Source organism: Drosophila takahashii, chromosome 2L (assembly GCF_030179915.1).
Source record: "Drosophila takahashii strain IR98-3 E-12201 chromosome 2L, DtakHiC1v2, whole genome shotgun sequence".
In the NCBI taxonomy this organism is placed as follows: Eukaryota; Metazoa; Arthropoda; class Insecta; order Diptera; family Drosophilidae; genus Drosophila; species Drosophila takahashii.
The window spans coordinates 24786387-24805888 of record NC_091678.1 but is presented as its reverse complement, the minus strand read 5'-3'; the positions used below and the strand labels follow the sequence as shown (position 1 = coordinate 24805888).

Here is a 19502-nt window from a genome sequence, read left to right as displayed (position 1 = left end):
TTTTCGCTTGCTTGTCGAGCACTCCTTGGATTTGACATTAGTCGACATTATTAATTAGGAAAACATGTGAGCGTTTTTGACAAAGCAAATAGCCTTCAGTCCTCTAAAACTTTATATTATTTTTATTGTTTTCTTAACTACATTGCCTTTCCAAGCTCAAACATTATCCGTATCAAGTATTAGCTTGGATTCTTTAATTGCAATAGAAAGATTCGATGGCTTCTTTATTTATGAGTATTTTAAACGCTTTAGACCTTTTTTAATTAGTTTTGTTAATATAAATTTAAACTGTAACTGTTGGCAATTAATTTTTACAATTTTAATAATTTTTAATTTTACAATCCTCATTCCAAGCGATTCTCATCGGCTTCACTCAACTAAATTCTAAAAATAAACGAAAAACAAAAACAGGTCAAATCGCCTTAAAATACTTAATTTGATGGAGCTTAAGTGGAGTGTCATAAATAAATCGATTTAATGGTAAAAACTGCAAAAATTCATTGCCATGCAGGCGAAACTGGCAGCTTGACAAACGTCATCAAAAAAATTTTACGACTACTCTTTTATGAACGGACAAAATAAAAAAATTATATGCCACATAAACCTGATGACCGTCCAGCGAATCGCGCAGCACTCAACAGGTAGTGCCCCGACCAACCCAGATCCCTGCCCCCTGCTTCCAGATCCCTGATCCCCCGGATCCAGATCCCGAGTCATCCTGAGTGGCATCTGCCGGTGATGTCGCATTTCTTCGCCGGCGACCGTAAAACAGTGAGGGGGAAATTCAATTGGAAATTAAAAATGCCTGGCAGCTGACGAGGAGAAATCAAGAGATGCCAATAATAATAAATTCGGCGTTGTAAATTATTGCGCATCGTAAACGAGAATATGCTAATCGATTGCATTAATTCGATAATGATGGTAATTAGTTCTTTGTTTCGGTCGAAGGAGAGTCTTTGGTATTAACAAAAACTTATTAAAAGATTGGCACTGGTTTTGGGATGCCATTATCACTTTGGTAAATATACACACAAAAATCCACGCCTGGTATTTATGTAATACTGGTAAAATTGATGTTAAATATTATCATTTGTCCGATTTTCTCTCTCTCGGAGAGAGTGCCGCCATTTTGCGGCTTAAGTTACTTGCGTGGGGGCGAGAAGATTTAATTCTCTCAATTTGAAATAGAGCGGGAATGAGCTTAAAGTTACATGAGTGGGAGGGAGAAAGACACATTCAAAATCCGAACTGGCCCAATTAGAACATGTTGTTTATAGTTCAAACATGTCAAATTGGTATCCGCATATCAAGTCAAAATTTCTACCTAAATTTTTAACACGTCTATAGGCTATTTCCTAATATCACCCGGTAAACCCATTTCGAATCCCATCCTTGATCGACTGATCGAGCCATTAGCATTCAAAATAAAGTCAATACCAGACAAACCATGAAATCGAACCGAAAACGTATGACTGGAATTAACTGCAAATCGTTAACAATAATTCAGCGGCCAGTTCAACAGTTCCACAGCTCATTGAAAGGGGATTTCAAGGGGAATCAGGGGTATCAGACTAGTTTGCATTTAAGGCGAGGATGATCGTACATTTTAATGGGCATATTTCACGCCGCTCGCCGCCCGATTCGAGCGATTCCAGCGGATCCGTTTGGCCACTCCGATCGCGGCCCACGACGAATTCATAAAGTATCTCGCACTTTTTAATGATTTCTGAGTTACAAGCCGAGTGGCCGAGTGGGATCTTTAGCTCTGATTTCCCCGCTCCTTTCTCGCAGCAGGTACAATGCAACAATTTGGCGGCAACTTATGACAGCGCAACCATCGCAAATAAACTCAAATGGCACCACACTAAAAAACTGATCTGGCCAGCGAGAATTTATGCAGCTTTTTGTGGCCAACAACGAACGGCCAACAGACGTAGACGCCGAGGTAGAGGCGGCTTTCGTGCGCACTTAAATTATGAATATTACCAAATGGGTCAATTCGAAATAAATAAGCAACGGTCTCTTCGCTCGATCCCTCGATTCTCGCGGGCTGGGCCTCTGCGGATCGGCCAAATAGAGTTGTCTCTGTCGCAATTTCTCATTGAGCTGTCGCCCGTTGCCCGTTGCCGATGAGGACTCGTTTCCTGGCCAGCACGCATACGCATCCGCATCCCACATCCGCTCCCTTCTTGACCAGCTTCCCCGGATATCATGGATGCCATGGCATTGGGCGGCCTCGCCTGTAATATCGCTCATGCATCTGGTAATCTATGCGCAATTAGCGGCGTACATCAGATTTAGTACTCTGATTGCTTTTGCCTCTTCTCTATCTGTCTCGCTCACCCCGGACTATGATTATTGGCCGTAAATATGATATGGAATTTGTTGTTATTCTTTTCCTTAATCTGCCGGAGTGGCTCATCCGCTAGATGTTTAGGAGACGGGCAGGAAATGCATTTAATTTCACTGGCAGTATGTTTGGCAGGGCGGTGACTTTGAGTAGGCTGCAGACGGCTTTGGTAATCATAACTTAACTGTTGGGGTATTTTTACAATGAGGGTTGTGGGAATATAAGTTTCATAATATGAAATAATGATATTCAAATAATACTTTGAAGTACTTTTAAGACAATTGAAATACACCCCACGAAGATATAAATATTTAATGCAGCATTAAATGCGTACTCCCTACACTCAGAAAAAAATCGCCCTAAATTTTAGAAAATCGCCATACTTTGAAAATCGCCATACTTTGAAAATCGCCTTGAAATTCAGAAAATATTTCTATTTTTTAGAAATATTTTTCTAAATAATAAGAAAAACTTACCCTGATTAGATCAACTCCTCTTGTTATCCACTTTTAGAAAAATTTTCTGTTATTCAGAAATTTTTATTTTAAACTAAGAAAAAATCGCCTTACATTTTAGGAAATTGGCTAATCGGTAGCCTAGGGGTCTAATGCGAGCGGATCATTTGTTTTCTAAGCTTATATTCGGAAGAGTGTGTTCGATCCCACGTCGAGGCGGACATTTTTTGCGTCTTTTCTTTTTTTTGGCGCATTAATATGTATATTTTAATACAAATAAGGATTTTGGCAAACTAACACACACATAATGGATAAATAAGAGTATAAACCTAGAACCCAAGAGAACAGGATAAGAATGTACTTTGTACAGCGCCTCACGTGATGCTTCCCTGGCTCAGCTAGTAGAGTGTTTGACTGCAAACTGTGGGGTAAGGGGTTCGATTCCCGCGAGCGAACAAAATGTTTTTCTCAAGATAGTAAGTTATTTGATTTTTACGTTTATCATTAATAAATAATATAATAATTTCAGTTATTATTTCAGTTACAATTTAAGATTAAAAGTGTGTTTGTGTACAAACATCGTGACGTCATCCATGTGTTTAAATAGAGGACAACAACACCCCACACCGACAGAGGGGTGGAGTCGGCATAACTACCGATTCCCCGATTTTTTTTTTCTTCTTCCTATTCAATTTTGCAAAAACCTACCCTAAATTTAAGAAATTTTTTTGTGATTTTTAGAAATATTTTTTCTAAAAGTCAAGGCGAGCTGCCTTTGGCTTAAAAAGTATGGCGATTTTCTAATATTCAGGCGATTTTTTTTCTGAGTGTAACAGCACCTATTTTGTAATTGGTACAACAACAAAATTGTTTTATAAACAGCTTGAGTAAAAGCTTTTGTCGGTAGTATCGAAAATAATACTTTTTTTTAGCTTTTCACAAAACTTTAAATTCTTAAGTAATTTTTATAACTGCTTAAAAGTTACTTTTAAACCCTAATATCATTCGTAAATAGGCTAGCCTCTTTTAAATTGTTAATATTATGACAATGGTTAGAAAACAATTTTTTTATCACAAAGAGCGATTACGAGTTCGGTACAACTGAACTCCCAAATGGAAATGGTTGGGAAATTATTATTTATTTCTTATTAATCTCAATTATAAATTATAGTATAAGCTTATGCGAATGTTCTTATGGTTCTTGTTATAACTTGAATATTATTTTGAAAAAATTTGGTCGAGCGTTATTGTAAAATTTTTTTTTACATTTAATTTTTTTTTTAGCTGAGGAGTTGAAGATTGATAAATACAATTATGAAATTATTAAAAGCAATAAAAGTCACGCCTATTTTAATTAAAACAATATCTTCTTCCTGTGGGTATTTTTGAAATTCTCTTTTCCAAGAGTTTTTCTTCAGCCGCTCCCATAGAGCCCGCATCCAATTCGAAAGCGATAAAATTCCCGAAGAGCGTATCAATATATCCATCAATTAGAATTTGCGCAGATAGACCAGGCCCAACCCAAGCCAGGAACGTATTATAAGACCCACTCGGTGCATCCATCAGACGGACCTCATCTTTATCCGCTGGGTTCGGGTTCCTCATGCCCTGGCGATCTTTATGGCACCATAACCGCTCTGTGGGCGGAGGTGATAAATCCCTGTTAAGTGGCTCCCATTAATGCATCGACTCTCGTGACTTTGGGTGACTCTCCAATGGCTGCGGCGCTTCCGTTTGCTTTGTTTCTTTGACGCGTGGGATCATCGACTACTCCCGCCCATCCTTCCGATCGTAAATTTTCCAATTTGTTGAAACTTGAACGCATAAATTCCGTTACAGACCTTGGAGTGTTATTCAACCACAACTTAAATTTCTCTAATCACATTGGTATAATAGTTAGTAAAGCAAAAGGCGTTTTTGCCTTTGTTAAGCGTTGGTCGAAGGAATTTGAGGACCCCTACACCACAAAACATTTATACATTTCCTTGGTTCGTCCAATTCTTGAATACTGCTCGTGTGTTTGGTCACCCCAATATACCATTTATCAGGACCTTATCGAGTCGGTACAGAAACAGTTCCTTTTGTTTGCTCTACGTGGTTTAAACTGGGAAACACATCGACACCTGCCATCGTACGTGGATAGACTGCGTCTACTTAACCTGCCCTCCCTCAAGGATCGTCGAACGTGCCATGGTGTTATGTTTCTGCACAAATTAATTACTGGACTTGTAAATTCAAGCTACCTTCTTGGTCAAATTCGTTTCTCCATTCCTGTAAGGTCTACTCGGCACTTTCGACCAATTGCCCTCGATATTTGTAAAACTAACTTTGAGTTACATGATCCATTTCGCGTTTTATGTTCGCAATATAATGAACTGTATTTTTTGATATTCTCGGAATGCTCTGTTAATTTAATTGTAACAAACATCCTAACTTACCTGTCCCTGCCCCCTTCCACTTGATGTGAGTAGGGTACTATGTTTATGTTGGCAGATATTTGCTAACTTTAAATAAAATAAATAAAATAAATAAATAAATAAATAAATAAACCGCTCAGAGTTCAACTCCTATATGTTTCGGGGGTTTTGTTCTAAAGACGCCGGAGTGCCATAAATTTTGATTAGTATTATGTATTTGCATCAAGTGGGCGTCGTCCGAGTGGGTTTCAATCTAATTGTATCCCAAGTCAAGTGACAGCGACTTTTTCACACCCAGGAATAAATTTCAAGTTGGCGGCACAACAAAAATGTATAATTAAATAAACAGACAGCCGGTCCTCGGCTGAGGTCCTCACCGATGGTCATAGATTTTACGATGGCTTTTTAAGGCGCTCGTAAAATTAAAGATTTTACGAGGCTGCCATTATTTGACAGTAAACAAGGTTAAACAACTGGTTGAACCTGGGACCAGGTGCTTTTCGACCCGCCAAATGGGCGTGACAGATTCGTCGACTTGGACGCTGACCCGCGCTTGTCAGTTGTCAAAAAAAATGTCAATGATGATGGCCATTAAACTCTGCCGGCGGACAATCAAGCCAAACCACAAAGGAGATCGTCATCAAAGTGACTTTTATTGTTCTTTAATTGTTGAACTGTGTTCCGCCGACTTGGTACGCGTTATGGGTACAAACATAAAATTAAATTTTATGTTTCGTCTGCCAGCGAGTAAGAACCATTTGAAATAGTCAAGTCGACTCGAGTCCAAGTGACCCGCTGGTTTTTAGTGTGAAAATCACTTAAGCGCGTTTACCGAATTTACGACTCTAACGACTCTTGGAGGAGCGAGATGGGAAGCGTTTCCGCTTTTACGAGCTGCCAGTTCTGTATAAGCTTGTTGAAATGATTTAGCGACAATAGGATGGATATTTAGTGAACTTTTCTAATTGTCTAGATTTAATTAACACCGAAATTGCTGAAAAGCAAACTGGAATAAATATTTATTTGAAGCTGATTGAGGTCAGTTAGGGAGAAATAAGTTCGTTATTAATTTGCTGGTTTGTCATCTTTAATCATTCATGAAATTCTAGACAGCTTTATGTTTAATGATATGATACACAAAAAAAAAAAACACGTGGTGGTCAAATCGATGTGCGCATAGTAAATTTCTGGTATGAGGAGCGAGAAGTACAAACTCTATCAATGCGTAATAAAGCGATATAGCTCTTAGTGGGAGCGAAATTCGGCCTGGCCTGTTGTTTACATTTCGAGCATATCGAATTGAGGTGCCTGCATATCAAGTCAGAATTGATACCACATAACATCAAATCGATCATCGTTCGATATCAAGTTTTTTTTTTGGTGTAATAATTTGCTTACACAATTAGTTTAATTTATATAAACTCCTGCTATCCAAATCAAATATTAGAGATCAAGAAAACCATTAAAATAACCAGCCAATGCAGTCCTTTGGAATCACGACCAAATTCCATAAATATTCCTTTATATTATTTGTTTTGCCTGCAGTTGTCAATCAGGCATAAATCACAACGTCGAATGCAGGACCACATGGCAGGATGGCTTGCGATATTGGGCAGGAGGTCCATAAATCAGTCAGAAAAACGCATTATAAAGAAACTATAAATATTTGTGTGATTGACGCCGGCTGCACATAAAAGTGGAATTAAAAAGACGTAAAATTTTTACACATTTACGGGGAGTCAGCAGCCGAAAGCAAACATAGGATGATAAGGTCCTGGCCTGAATGTCGCACATTTGGAGAGAAGGAGAGTTTTTTGGGGTGTGAGTGCCATCATAAAAAGCATAATTACGGGCATTTGTGCTAATGTGACTCTCTGGCCGCAGGCGTTGGCGTTGGCAAAACATTTCTTATCATGGCGGCAGGATGTGTGATGTGAGCGAGGATGTGGAAGTCTGGGGATGTGGATGTGGAAGGAATAATGCAGGCTGGAGTTAGACGCCGAGGCTGGCTGAGCTCTCGCATAAATCACTCATTATGAGGCGTAATTAATGCGACTATATGGCGACCTAAATTTTCTATAAATCATCAGATTAAACCCAACGTTCCTCCAAGGAGCATATGTATGATGTGGACTTGTCTGTACTTGTGTGCGGAGGAATAGATAGCCTGGAATCTATTGGCAGCTTGACTGAAGCTCCGCCCAGGCTCATCCAGATGGGCTAATAATGTCATTCGAGGCAACCGGCTAATGTTTATGGGGATAATTAAGCCACATCGGATGTGGCCCACAATGCAAAGGATCTGGGATTAAAATGGAAGCCATTTGAGGCAATTCTACAATCGATTTTAGAGCATTTAAACTGTATTAGCTATCAGTCTGGGAACAAAAAAATATTAAATTAATCTACTTCATTTATATTTCAATAACAAAAGCAATACATTTCAATCAGGTAGTTCTGAACGCAGTGCGAGTTATTGCCATATCCGTTAACCCGCCTTATAGGGCCATCTATGGCCAGCTTATAGCCCGTAAACCTCACAACTCCCTCGAACTGACCCTCACCCGGAGTGGCCAGCAGTCTCACGCGGAACTCCGACTGGTGTTCATCCGCCATGCGACGCCACTTGTCGGCAATTAGCACCCGATCCAAGTAGAGAACTTGGCAGGGTGGCGTGTGAGTGTGGAGGATCCTATTCAGATTCCGGATTATAAGGCGGGCGGCCCGCAGAACGTAGCCATCGGAGGTGGAGACATTTCTGTGCTGCTGACAGAGGCAAAAGTGCGCGGGTATGTCGGCCGAGGAGCAGTCTCTGTGCTCCGGGATGGGCAGGAACAGGCTGATGCCTCGTGGAAGACTCTCCGCCATGGCCCACAGATCCGCACTCCTCTGCCGCAGTTGCTCATCCTCCAGCGACGTGAGATTGGTCAGGTCCAGCAGCGTGGCATGTAGATCAAAGGCCGTGACCAGTCGACGGTTGTTGATCTTCAAGTTGCCAATCGCCTGGGGATACCGCTCCTCCAGCCACCTGGGGTAGCAGAGGATGGCCAGCGGCTGGCTCTCCTCCACCTTGCCCTGCACGGTGCCGTAGAATCGGCCCCTGTTCAGGCCGTGATTGGAGACCACCAGCAGCAGGGTCTTCCTCAGCAGGCCACTCTGGGCCAGGGTCTTGAACATGTTCACCAACGGTTGGTCCAACTTCCGGCCGTAGTTGAATAGGTGATCGATGCCCTGCGTCCACCAGAGGAACGTGAAGAAACGGTGCGTTTTGAGGTGCGGGATCATCTTGAACAGGAACTCCCTGAGCACCTTGGCATAGTTGTCCCTCTCGTTGCAGTGGGTCTGGTGTAATCCATCAGTCCTCGTCTTTAGCCACATCTCGAGCAGAGCAGGCCGGAGATAAAAGTCCGTGGGCGGATCCTCGAATCCCTGGGCGAACATACTCTTGTCTATGTTATCCTCGCCCAGAGCCGTCAAATAGCCGGCCTGCTGGAAAGCCTTCCACACAAACGGGCAGCTGTCCAGACTGCTGAGATTCGAGGCAAAGTCCCTCATCTCCTGGCCACTCAACCCGCTGAGCAGCGGCATCAGACTGTCGAAGGTGTCATTGCCCAGCCGATTGAATCCCTTGAGTTCCACGTGCGGCAGGGAGAGCAGAAAGTTGGCGGTGCGAGCCATGCTTCGGGAGAAGTGCATCTGGGAGATGGAGTCCAGACCCACGATCAGAACGGACAAACTGCCTGCATGGGAGGACAACTTAAGAGGCGGGAGTCCCCTTGTATTTCGTAACCATTCGTCGGCTGGATGGACGTAAAAATGAACTCCATTGTAGATCCTCGTGGCGTTTAAGTAGCACTCGGCCCTTATGATATCCGCATGGGGCTCAATCGTATTATTGCCATCCGTCAGCAGGGGAAATTCCCGGCTGTACAAGTAGCGATTGTCGAAATCGGTGCTCCGCTCCACCGCATGATACTGGCACTTGAAGCTCTCCAGACTCTCGAAACTGTACCTCGCCTTCAGGAACTCCATGCTCGCCTCCGTCCTCAGGTAGTTGTAGTCACAGCTGCTGAAGGACGTCAGGTCCAGTTCGCTGGTGCAAAAGTCCTTGCGAAGGCCTCGCCACAGGAACAGAACGTCCCGTTCATTGGGAACCATGGTCAGCATGCGACAGCCCTGGGTGTTCACAAAGTATCTGTCCACAAGGTGGTGCTCCTCGTAGATCAGATAGTCGACTACCACATCGTTGTAGTAGTAAACTAAAGAGAAAAATATCAGGCTGTAAAAGAAACAGCAACGTATACTGCAGTAGCACATTTCGCTTATTTCTGTAGACTACAAAATTTAAATTACTAAAAATTAAAATTGTTGAAGGTACCCCAACGTACGTGGATGCTTCGGGTTGGAGAAGTGTTCAAGAAACTACGTCAATCATATTTCAAGTATTTAAAAATGGAAGGACATTTTTATTGTAAGCTAAAGTAAGCTAAAATTTAAAAGCCCATGTGATTAGAATTCGAGGATATTTAAAATAAATGGTTTATTCCCAAGAACATTTATTTTCCATTAAGTGCCATTACCTATGGTATTTTTCCCTCACTTTAAAGTATTCCATACCATTAATGGTACCAAAGAAGAATAAAATACCAAGAACTCGCGGTTCTTTTATGGTAATTAATGTAGGTGCTTCTTTATTTAAATCTATTTTGGTCCTCAAAATTAAAGAGATGATTCTAAAAAAACTTCGATGTATCAGATGAAAATCGATGTTGGAAAAATATCGAAAATATCGATACTGACATCGATCAAGCTCAATTTATTAGGCCCTGAAATTGTGGAATTCTAGAAAGATACTTATGCGGTTATTCCACTACATTGTTTGGCTCATTCATTAGAGCATTCATTGGAGGCTTAGAAAGGGACAAATATATATGCTATTTTTGGGATTTGTTTGGATAAGATGGCATGGTCACTTAAAATTTAGACGTTAAATTTAAACTTTATAATTCAAATAACTTTGACTGGTTAAATCATTAAGGTTGAAGGCTGTAAAATTAATAGTGTGTGTTGCCAAAAAATCAGACACTTTTACCAAGTTTTTAAATTATTTTGGGCTGTTTAAAGTACATCTGTAATTGTTTTTAATTTTATCATACCCGGCATTAATTTTTAGGAAGGCAATTTTATATAAATTTATAGACGCAGTTATGTCTTTATATAGAAATATGCGAGTTATTTTTAGTTGGCAACGGAGTAATTAGGCCACTAAAATAATTTTTGTATTGTTCATATTTGTTTATAGCACCTTATTAGACGCAAAAGGTTTGGCAATTCAACCAAAAAAAATCAAATCAATTTTTATTATTGATCCCATTTCACAGTAGCTCCAATAAATGAGCAAAATTGTACTTTTTAGATTCAATTTTGCTCATTGCTCATCGGTTCAGGTAGTACCGTATTGAGGCATTTTACAATACTAAAAAAAAAATACCAAAAGTGCCCATCGGTTTTTACAATTTGCTCATTGATTTCTTATTGCAGCCGACATATATCTGTCTTGCTCGCACCTACGTAAAATTGTATATGCTGAGAAAAAATTGCACTAATGAATGACCCGAACAATGTAGTGGAATAACCGCATTAGAAAGTGTCTGGGTATTGACATCTCGTCAACGATTTGAGAATTGTATCTGATCTAATCCAATCCTTGTATTAACTCAAACAAAAAATTTGAATAAATTAAGATTACCTTTTTTTGTATAGTTTGTTCCGATGGTTGTTGAATTTTCTATGAATTGACTTCAGTCAAAATTAGCTTACTATTCCATTGGCATGGGTTCTTACTTAAGTACAGCCATTACAAGAGCTAAGTACACCCCCCTCGCTTAATTTCTGGGCCACTTTTCGTAATTATTCGATCCAAGCTGAGCTCCTTTTTAGCCCGGCTCCTTTTGAAAATAACAATAAACTAAAAGGTCCACTCGTGCATAAAGCATTCCCATTCGCGTCCGGAGTTCCAGTCCAGTCCACTCCAATCCTAGCCAGAATCAAAAAAGATGGCTGGCGGAGACCGGGGGGCAGTGGCGTTAATTTATCACTTAACCTTCTTTAGCAGCCAAGTTTATAATTTCGATGGCGTCCATGGCCGACCCAAAGCGAGGATGACGACGAAGCTGGCAACTGCGGCACTTGAACGACGACTGCCCATCAGAGAAATGCCGGACACGGGAGTGGAGGGGCAAGGGAAAAAGGCACTGAGAGAAACAGGATGTTTGGGCAATTTATATATTTGTATTTTCTTTGTAAACGGCCTAGCATTGTCCTAAAGTTTCCATATAAAATCTTCTCATTGATGTGAAATTAAATAAAAAAAAAAGAACTAGAAAGAGAATTTTTCTTGAAAAATTAATTATTATTTGTTTGGATCTTTGTGGACTGTGGATTCAAAACTGGTGGTTCGTAATTTTACGGAGTTTATTTTCTTCAGTGCAGTGGTGCTGTTGCTGGAGAGCTCGAATAAAATAAAATAACAAACGGCTGCCGGGGTATATATATTTTTTCCCATTGTACATTTAGCCAACTGCTTCACCCTGATTCTGTTTTTCCGACCCCCCAGCCCCCTTTTCCCTTCAGTGACGTCGTCGTATTTCTTTGGCTTACGCATCAGCCCCAAAACCCCTCGTACCCCCTTCGACGCCTCTGCAACTCCGATCCTGGTGTTGTCCTTTTTGTTGATGGTTTACGCTCTGGCCGGGCGCTCTTTGCAAAATGAAAATGCAAAAGGAATATTCATGAGGAGATTAGAATTATTTTTCGTGCTGTCATTTTCATTTTCACTCCGCCTTCTGCGTATTTCGTCTCGGAATGCCCTACAATGGGTTTCATTAGGTTGTAAAATCGGGGAAAATGTATTCTATGGACATAAAGTTTTGTAAAATTCCTAGATCCGAGAAAAAACAGAAAACCTTTTTAGTGACCTTTAAAAACGTTCTTACTAAAGTTATCTAAAGTGGATATTCAAAAACTAAAATCAAAGAGAACAAGAAAGGAAGCTAGCTTCGGCCAGCCGAAGCTTATATACCCTTGCAGATCATTCCTATTAATTAACAAATCGCAAAAATGTTCAATTTTCTAATATTTCTCATTAATTTTCCGATCGTTCCTATGGCAGCTATATGATATAGTCGTCCGATTTTGATCAAATTAAAATTGAAATTCGGAAATATTTAAAAAGAGTCATATCCTAGAGTAGAAGATAATACAATAAAAACCAAAGAAGCTTGAATTTATTTCCTATTACTTTTCCATTAATTTTCCGATCGTTCCTATGGCAGCTATATGATATAGTAGTCCGATTTTTTAAAAAATTTATTCGAAATTCAGAAATATTAAAAAAATAACATCCCCAAAAGTAGAAGGTAATATTTCAAAAAACACCAAAGCTAGAATTTTTTAAAGTTTTTTTTTCCGATTGTTCCTATGGGAGCTATAAGATATAGTTGTCCGATCCGGTCGGCTCCGACATATATACTACCTGCAATAGAAAGAAGTCTTTTGCGAAAGTTTTGTCCCGATAGCTCAAAAACTGAGAGACTAGTTTGCGTAGAAACAGACAGACGGACAGACGGACGGACAGACGGACATGGCTAGATCGGCTCGTCTTGTGATGCTGATCAAGAATATATATACTTTATGGGGTCGGAAACGTCTCCTTCACTGCGTTGCAAACTTCTGACTGAAATCATAATACCCTCTGCAAGGGTATAAATATATTTAAAGCGAATTGACTAGTCAAAAAAGGTTACACCGTTACAAATTAGAAAAACTCGAATTGCTTCATTTCCCGCTTTTTATTTTTAATATTGGGATGATATTAGATCGTAAAAAATTATTTTTATCAAAATAGCAATAAAAGCGGAATTCAATTTTTTTTTGCATGGCACTTGTTCAAGTCACCGAAACCCAACAAATCCGCACTGCTTTCACCCAACTCCATTTTCATTTCTTTTTGTTTCGAGCATTTGCTTGCTTTATTTTTTTCGCTGAGCGCGGGAAAAAATATGATTTCTTTGTGCCAAAAGGGATTAAATTCACGCTCGTTTGTCCTGTTTATGATGAGTGCTGTTCGTTGCTGCTGTTCCTTTACATATAATACGCTTCTGCGGCGGGGGGGTTTTCTTTCTTGCATAAAAGTTTAATGATACAAACACCCAGGCTCTGACATGAATCACCCGATGGCAGGCAGACATCGCTTCCCGGAGTGGAAAACCTTAAAAAAAAACAAAAACAGAAACCACCCGACCAACGTCGCCATCGCATTTAAAATATTTTGTGAAATTATTATGAAAATGCGTAAAGGGATTTAATAAATAACAGTAACTGCTCCTCACTCACCCCCAAAACCCACCCCGCTACCCCCTTTCGCTGCTGCTCATTTGCCTTTTCCCGCCATTGTACCGTAATTCATAATGTTGTTGTTTTTTCGGCGCTTTCCATCCAGACTTTTCCTTTTTCTTGTGCATCTTTGTGGGATGTGCCCTTCTCTCCATCTCTCTTTCTCCCTCTTTGCCCCCTCTATCGCTCCTGTTGCTGTGTGGAATTATGTTTTATCCTGAATTATGGATTTTGTTTTGTTGTTTTCTGTCAAAATCATATTTTGTGCACCACCAACCCCCCGGCTAACAGCCGCCTCCCACCCACTTCCACTTCCAATCCCGTTCCCAATCCCACACCCACTTGATAGCCCAAGCCCGACTCATTTACATGCTGAAAATTTAGCTTTGGGCACACTGAAAAAAAAATCATTTCGAGGGTCAACAGTTAAATATTTCTCTTCAACAAAATAGCTTTTAGGTATTTTTTCCAACTTTACTTACTTAATATATGTATATGTATAATATAATAATGCAGAATAAGACTTAATTTTCACTTTTACAATAAAAATGAAAAAAATAAGACTTACATTTAATTTTAATTATAAAAATAAAAAAGGGACCTATTTTCCAAATTAAAAATAAAACATATTATAATTATTATTTGGTAATTTTTATTTTAAAAATCAAAATAATTACGAGACCTGTTAGTCTCAGCCCTAACAATATGAATTTAACTGATTCTTCTGATGTAGTTCGACGAAATAAACTTATGGATTAAAGTTGCATTAAATTCACTGAATTTTTTGATTTTTCCTGTATTTTTAACGAATTAGTTTTACTACAGAAAAATCAAAAATATTTTAAATATTTTCTAATATATTTACACTTTTTTTCGGTGTACCATTTCTGGGTTAGCTCAGCTCTCAGCTCAGTTTGCAGCTACAGCCTTCTCTTCGCCATTAATGAGAATTTGTTTGTATCGACGTAAGTCGGCGGTCGAAGGGGGTTTTGAGGGGGTCGGGTTGGTCGGCAAGGGGATCCCTTTCCCGCTTCGGTTTTCCGTTTAGTTGTAAATTTACAACAACACGCAGTCGGGGCGAAAAGTTTTTCAAATAATTTCTACTTAATGTTTAGAATTATTTTTAGCCGGAAATTAGAAATTATGAAGAATATATCACACAGGACCAGAAGGACACGAGCGCAGACCCCCAAAACACTGAATGGAATGAATCATACATCTCGGGCTTGTTACCATACATTTAATTGCCAGCAAACTAAACAAAGTCGTAAATCGGGCACTTAACGAAAGAAATTTGTTTATTTCGTCTGTGCTTTGTTTTTCTTAATACCGCTTTTAATAATTATTTGGGGTTGGCAAGGAGAGTTGGGTTAAGTATGAAATTTATTTTTATATTTAGTGGGATTATATTTAAGAGATGATTTATAGTTTCCTTTGTTCATAAACGATCATTCTAAATATGATGATCTCTTCAGTTGTTCTTAACCTCCGACTTCATGAGGCAAAGGTTCCATTCTTCACCGGGATACTCACAAATCAAAGCATTTAATTGGATAAACGAATATCCTGCCGCATCTATCCGGCTTAAGTAAGAACAATTTCGAGGACCTTCATTCGATTGTCGGTTTCGGGGACATAAACAAAATATCAGGTGAGCCCTAGTGGGTGACAAATTAATGAGAAGCTCATTAACGCACTGAATGAGGATTACGGATTTGATTGAAGGTCCTTTGGGCATAAGTACGCCCACAGACGCAGTCAGGTTATATAAACTGATAAGGCACACACACCACCGCTGACTATATACAACCAACAATTTATATATATCTCGCCCCTATTTGCAGTGCGCAACACCAGCAACAACAGCTGAATGGGAATAGTCAGCGAAAAGTGTCATTATGTGTACACATAACGGGATCCGACTCCACCTACAGTACATCCCCCCACCTCCACCCTCCGAAAATCCGGATCCGAAAGCCAGCAACGACAACGAAACGACGGCGCAAACAAGGAGAAAATGTGTACATAAAACAATCTCGTTATGTCGGCATTATCCTGAAGAATTCTGGTTCGTCCTCGTCACTCGCAGCGCCATAAATCACTCACACGCTTGGCACATTTGCCACCCCCACCCCCACCCTCGCTATCTCTGTCTCTGTCTCTGTCTGTGTCTGTCCTGCTCTCTCTTTCCCATTGTGTCGTTTGTTTTGTGTCGTTTGTTGCTTGTGTGCGTTTGAGGCGCGTGTCCTGCTCTGATGTCGTCCTGCTCAGACATAGACATAGAGCAGCGCCTTTGTTTTAGGGGAATATTTCTATGCACTTTTTTATTCAGTGACCAAAACTTGTAATACACTGTAAGGAAAGAGTGATAGATATTTAAAATATGTTTTATAACCCAGTTATGCCTTTTAAAAATATTCTAAAATTTATTTTAATACCTAATATATCAGAACAGAGTAAAATTGTATAAGAAATTTTTAATACAGAAAACTAATAAAATCTCGAGGTGTTTTTTTTTATAAGAGTTGTAGATTCCTCTTTTATAAACTAAGACATATTTTGCACAAAAAAATTGGACTGTTTTAATTAAAATAATAAAAAATGTGTTCTGTAAATTAATAGTCTTAAAATACAAATGACTTTTGGAAAATTGGTTAAAAAAAAATTTTGTGTTCTCCCTTTATTTATTTAAATTTTTTTTCCGCACTTGAATTGTAGGTAAGGGTATTTTCTGGATCAACTTGGTTTTCCTAGAACACAAATATTTTTGTTGTTCAGCATTTTTCCCTCTTGGTTTGCCAGTAATTCACCCCGCGGTGACATTTTGGTGTGACAGACAAGACGTGTCCTTCGTCCTTTTTGCATTTTTCTCGCTCGGGTGTCTGTGTGTGTGGCAAGTTTATCGTTTTAAATGTTGATACAAGCCTGGGTCGTGGTCCGCTGCTTGTCCTCGTCCACGTCCACGACCGCGTGGGGATAATAGGATGTTAAGTAAATATTTAAAAAAGCCCCATCGCCCACTCACTCACTCATTCACAAACACATAGATATACTATAGCCCCCCTCGGGCAATTGAGAAATTGTAGGCGACCTCCACAATTGAGGGGAAAAAACTTTCCCGGGCTATGTCCGCTCATTTGCGATGGGTGGAAAAGTTTAGGCGGGTGGGGAAAACGAGCCGGCGCTGGCACTCTCTAATCCAGTTTTTGGCCCCGACTCTTCGGCCAGGACACTTTCTGGCATAAATCATTTGCATACAAAATGAGTCCAATGAGGGAAGCCTGCGAATGAGCGTCGAAGATGAATGCCGCAGCAGCAACAACAACAAGAATACGAACAACAACAACAGCATCACCAAGAAGGGGCCGGAAAAATCCTTTCAATTTTCGCACACATTCAATTTTATTAATTAAAACATTTTTTTTTCCTCCCTTTCTCTTAGCTTCTTCTTCTGTTTGTGATTGGAGGAGCTTGGGCAATTAATTCCAAACATTCAGGACGCTTTTTCTTTGTTAAGTTTCGGTTTTTTTTGTTTGCGCTGCCTCTGTTTGTTTTGGGTGCGCAAATTATCCTTCGCTATCCTTGCGCGAAATAAAATATCACAAACAGTTACAGCCCCCCATAAATAATGGGAATTTATGCCAGTCACACACAAGCGCACCCAAGCAACCGCATAGACCCGAAATACAAAAGGCAGAAGCCAACTTTTCTCGCTGAAATTACCATTCAATCATTTTGTAATTGCCAGCTTCGAAGGGGCGGTGAAGTGGGTTATACACCCGCTTACCTCAATACAATTCGCTGCCTGGCGGGCTCATTTACTTTGTCCGGTACTTAATTTCTGCAATCTATTCTAATAAGCCTTCTATTCCATTCTATTTTGCATTCAAATTGGATCCTTTTTCATTACGGTTTTTCGAGAGGCACTGGGTGCGGATTTCATAAGGTCTTTGCGTTGCCAAAAAGATATTAAAGTTTATTGATTTTATATTAAAATTATTTTCGCAATAGGTACGAAGGGAATACCAAAATTAAGGAAGGAGAAACTTAACTGTTTAAACCTTTTGCTGAAGCAAGAATAAAGTTCATCCACTGAGCCTTAATTTATTTTCTTATTGCTAAGGTAAATGATGAAAAAGTAAAATGGATCATAAACACTTCATAGTTATAAACTATCAATTATAATCAAGTTTAAAACTCAGAAAAACTGCTCGAAATAATAGCTCGAGAAATCAAATTTTTATTTTAGAAGATTACAAGTTAAAATTAATTAAATATTAAATCATTACAATATATAAAATACGGTTCGTTTAAAATATTTGTCGTGAGGATTCTATACAAAACTTTATACTTCAAATTAAAAACCCTCAAGTTTAGGCCAGATCGTTGACATTTGCCAGAACCCCCTACCTCTACGTTGGCCGTCAAATCTCATTTGGACAATTTTGCAATTTTAATCAGCTATATCTTTACGGGGGTTGGACTCTGGGGGCCCAAACGACCCCCTCCCAGGCACTTTCGCTTTGTTTTTGGATACCGCTTTGGCTGCTGTCTGTCATAAATCTATCAAGTTTAATGGCCGCCTCAGCGCTGCACATAATTTTATGTATTTTATGCTGCAAATTGTTAGCCAAAGCGCACACAAACACAAATCAGCAGGAGCAACCCTCGGAGAGCCGCACAATCCACATCCAGAAACCACCCAATCCACCCACCCACCGGGCAGAGCCACCCCCAGAGGAAAATGGAAAGGCGAATGCGAAGACGAAGACGAGAACACGAATTTCCACGCACATCTCCGAAGACTCACAAATTTCATAAAGTGGCAATTCAATCAATCAATTCTGACAGGGGGTGGCCATTGGGGGTGGACTGCCCCAGTCTTGGCCATTTTAACCGTTATGCTCACGTACACAATCACACAACTCAAACTGATTTTGCGACGGGGGGTGGAGAAATGTGGGTGGAAGTGGCAGGAAAAACAACAGCGAAGAGGGAGAAAATAAAAAAGAAAAACAAAGGCAACGAACCGGCCAAGTTAAGGCGAGGAAAGTATGCATAAATTTCCTTTAGCCCCACGTTTTTAACAACCCCGCCCCTTTTCGGGGGCAGCAACTTTGCCTCGAAGGCGTCAGTCCAGTCAGTCAGTCAGAAACGGGTCCAAAGGACCCTTACCAGTTGGCAGTTTAAATATTTTTTAATTGCCTTTCGCCCTCTCAGTCACCCATCCTAAAAACACCACCAACCCAACACCACCCCTTTTCGTAGGCATTTGTCGGCTTCTTCTTCTCCTTCGTAGCTCTGCTATTATCCTTATTTATTTGTGTTTCACTTCTGTTTCATTGCCCGCCTTTCGCTCTTCCTATTCCTATTCCCATTGTCCTGGGCATTCGATAAATTTTGAAAACAGAAAAGAGCCTAAAGGAATTGCTAGACAAAAGCGTTGAAAGAGAAAAATTGTTTGACGGTGTGCGACACGTGGAAATGAGGGGAGAAAAGTACTGATGAACACTATATCGAAGATAAAATCTTGAGTTTCAAGTGAGTGAGGATGTTTATACAACAACATTTAAAGCAGTCTTACTAACTAAATTAAAAAATTATGATCTATATTAATTTAAGGAAAGCCCTAACCATTAAACCAAGGCTCACAACAAAATTTTCTGCATAATTTTTGAATATAAAATTTCCGGTAATAATATTTCCATTAAATTGATTGGATGCGTTTGTTGATAATATACACCCAGAAAAAAAAATGACCTAAAATGTCAAAAAATGGCCTAGAATTTAGGTAAAATTGGCCTAAAACTGGAGCTAAGTCCTTGAATGGCCTAAAATTTAGGATTGTATGACCTAAAATGTTAGGCCATTAATGGCCTAAAATGG

At 39.8% G+C, this 19502-nt stretch overlaps 2 protein-coding genes across 2 annotated transcripts in view; both read right to left on the bottom strand.

The window, feature by feature from the left end:
- The window catches only part of LOC108060716 (zinc finger protein 160), a 48265-nt gene that overhangs the window by 24627 nt on the left and 4136 nt on the right, over positions 1-19502 (bottom strand). The gene's annotated exons all lie outside the window — the stretch shown is intronic.
- Positions 7637-9710, bottom strand: LOC108060713 (uncharacterized). The gene is made up of 2 exons (XM_017146525.3): positions 9611-9710; positions 7637-9557 (listed from the first exon to the last, which is right to left on the bottom strand). The coding sequence occupies exon 2, from the start codon at positions 9537-9539 to the stop codon at positions 7644-7646; it is 1896 nt and encodes a 631-aa protein (XP_017002014.2). The 5' UTR covers positions 9540-9557; positions 9611-9710; the 3' UTR covers positions 7637-7643.